The sequence below is a fragment of the Papilio polytes genome, unplaced genomic scaffold (genome assembly GCF_000836215.1).
Source record: "Papilio polytes unplaced genomic scaffold, Ppol_1.0 DF823824.1, whole genome shotgun sequence".
Classification (NCBI taxonomy): domain Eukaryota; kingdom Metazoa; phylum Arthropoda; class Insecta; order Lepidoptera; family Papilionidae; genus Papilio; species Papilio polytes.
Genome location: NW_013525380.1, coordinates 140,746 through 143,610, shown reverse-complemented (window position 1 = coordinate 143,610; position 2,865 = coordinate 140,746). Strand labels below are relative to the sequence as shown.

The 2,865-nt window shown below is 34.2% G+C and overlaps 1 protein-coding gene across 1 annotated transcript in view; it reads left to right on the top strand.

Moving 5' to 3' along the window:
* LOC106103302 (dynactin subunit 1-like) overlaps positions 1-2,577 on the top strand; it is an 8,870-nt gene extending 6,293 nt beyond the window's left edge. Inside the window, exon 7 of the mRNA XM_013283035.1 lies at positions 2,254-2,577. Coding sequence (XP_013138489.1) covers positions 2,254-2,342 — 89 coding nt within the window. The 3' untranslated portion in view covers positions 2,343-2,577. The remainder of the gene's footprint in view (positions 1-2,253) is intronic.
* Positions 2,578-2,865: the final 288 nt, after the last annotated feature.

Here is a 2,865-nt window from a genome sequence, read left to right as displayed (position 1 = left end):
CAACAACTTCCAATTCTCACCACTTCCTCCATTCTCAACACCTTCCAATTCTCACCACTTCCTCCATTCTCAACACCTGCCAATTATGACAACTTCCTCCATTCTCAACACCTGCCAATTCTGACAACTTCCTCTATTCTCAACACCTGCCAATTCTGACAACTTCCTCCATTCTCAACACCTGCCAATTCTGACAACTTCCTCCATTCTCACCACCTTCCAAACTCACCACTTCCTTTGTTAGCACTTACTGCCTACTTTAATTAAATCTTAATAATATTGAAATTTCTCTTTTTTCTAAGGTTATTTTAATGCATTCAAGATGTTGTAAAACCTTTGTTAATGAGATTTTGTGTTTAAATTTTAGTAAATTATAAAACAACAATAAAAAAATCGTTATGAATCGTTTGGTTCTATAAACTAGATTTTTCTTGCGTTCTTCCTATTCTTTGTAATACAGTAGAACCACGATAAGTTAAAGTCCAAGGGAAACACAAAATATTTTAAGTTATAGAGGTTTTTAAGTTATCAAGGGTCTATGTTGTAGAGTTTTTGGGTTCTGATGGGAAGGGTACATATTGTTTTTTGAAGTTATAGAGGTTTATGTTACCGAGGTTTGAGTTATCGAGGTTCTACTGTAGTAGTATAGATATGAAAACACAATATCTCATTTAAACAGGATTATGGCTTATTGTCTATATTATTAAATCGCCTTTAATGTAATCATCATCCACTTGCCCTTATCCCTTATGGAGGGTCGGCACAGTATGTGCTGCTCTTCCATACATCTCTATCAGCCGTCATATCTGAATCCACTCCTTTCTTAAGCATATCTTCCTTCACACAATCCATCCATACTTTCTTCGGTCTTCCTCTTCCTTTGTAGCCAAATCGCCTTTAATGTAATAAAATTACTAATTTAAATGTGAGAATAATATTATTAACATGTCCAGCTGTGACGACTCCAGCCGCGCCTAAAGAGGAACAACGTAAGATTTCCGTTTGCATGGATGTTTTTTTAATTACTGTTCAGCCAAAGGATATTGGAATGTACAACCAAGAGCCATAGAGCTTTTTTTTTGTTTAAATGCATTTTTTTGTTTTTGTAGAAAGCATAATTTTATTATGTTTTTCACACTACATGATAATAGCTTGTTTTTAGTTCATTTTGTAAACAAAAATGTGGTAATTATAAGAAAACGGTTAAAGATAGATATATGCTACCGTGGACCTTTCTGTAGATCTTTTTGAGATCTACATTTCTTTCATATATCATTTTTATATACCTCTAACGGTTTAGGCAGCGTAAGCTGAGAAGAGTTTAGTGAATTGTTAACGCCAGCGTCCAGAAACACGCTGTTTATTAATAGTTCCTAAACATTAGTAATAATAAAATATAGCCTACGTTATTCACAGATAAATTACCTTTCTGATGGTGAAAGAATTTTTAAAATCGGCCCAGTTTTTGCGTGAATCAAATACATACAAAAATACAAATAATTCCTCTTTATAATATTAGTATAGATGTATAGATATAGATTGTCGATAGTTTTTTTTGTATAGTTTAAAAAAACATCCCATCTTTTCCATTTAAGGTAAGGGGAAGGGAATTAGACTACATTTAGACCTATGTACTGTTTGTGTTGAACTTTTTTAACTAAATAATGTTAGTTTTCTACTATAGCTCTGGGTGAGATTTATATAGCCTCCTTTTTACTATAACTAAGGGGGAGGGCTAAGATTGTTATGTGAGTTATTTGCCCTATAACGCCCTTTTCTCTCAGGCGCCCAGGGCGCCCTACTGTTACTTTAGTTACGATTTATATAAATAAGTAAAAAAAGTGTTGTTTTTATTATGTTGATGTTACAGTCAGAATGATATTGACACTTGACGGTTTTAATTTTTTTTTATATTAACTGTGCTAATGCTTTTCAAAGAGAAACTAATTTTGTCATTTTAATTTTGCATGTATCTAAATGGTGTCATGTGTTAATTTTGTGTTAGTTTTAATTTGAGATATTTCAAGTTAGTTGCTTATCTCAAGTAATACATTCATTAGTTGTTAAAAAAGTTGTAACTTTGAGAATGTTTTTGGATGTTTAAAATTTATAAAACTAGTTAATTCATTAACTTTCAAATTTAACCATTGTAATCAAATAGTAAATTACAGAAATTATTTTTTTATTATTTTAAAATGGAATTACGTCTTAAAATGTTGTTTTTTTTCATATCGATCATTTGTAATTTAACAGAGGAAGCACCAGTGAAGGTGACTCCAGGGTTCGCTGCTGATGAAGTCAACGAGGCCTTACAGCGACAGATTAAAGTCCTCAACTGGTGAGTACGGAGCTCGATTGTTAAATTCGCCGAAATAGCGAAATGATTGCTGCCACGCAATTGCATTCTTCTTGTTGTTATGTCTCCAAAGTGGGACAAAGGGCGTTCAAAGGCCGATGTGTACGCAATCGGGCTGTCATTGTCATTGTCAGAGACAAAACGCAGAGCCCAGGATAAAGCAATTGCACTGCCTACCCTTAATTGATGAGACGCACATTATTCTACCTTATCCTACTCCCGTAGTGTGGGCGCAATTTCCTCCTCCACATAACTCTATCATCCGTCATCTTAGTCACTTCCTTCTTGATCATGTCACCTTTCACACAATCATCACACTCTCTCACTCATAACTAACGTTCTTACCTTCTCTACCACTGGGGCTACTCTCAAACTTCCTCTAATATACTCATAACTAAGTATTGTGCACGTTTTATTACATTAAGTATAGATTTTAAACTTAACAGTGGTAGAGCCATTAACATCTTTGCACTGTAGGGTCGATTCGCCCTAGCAATACCACGACCACA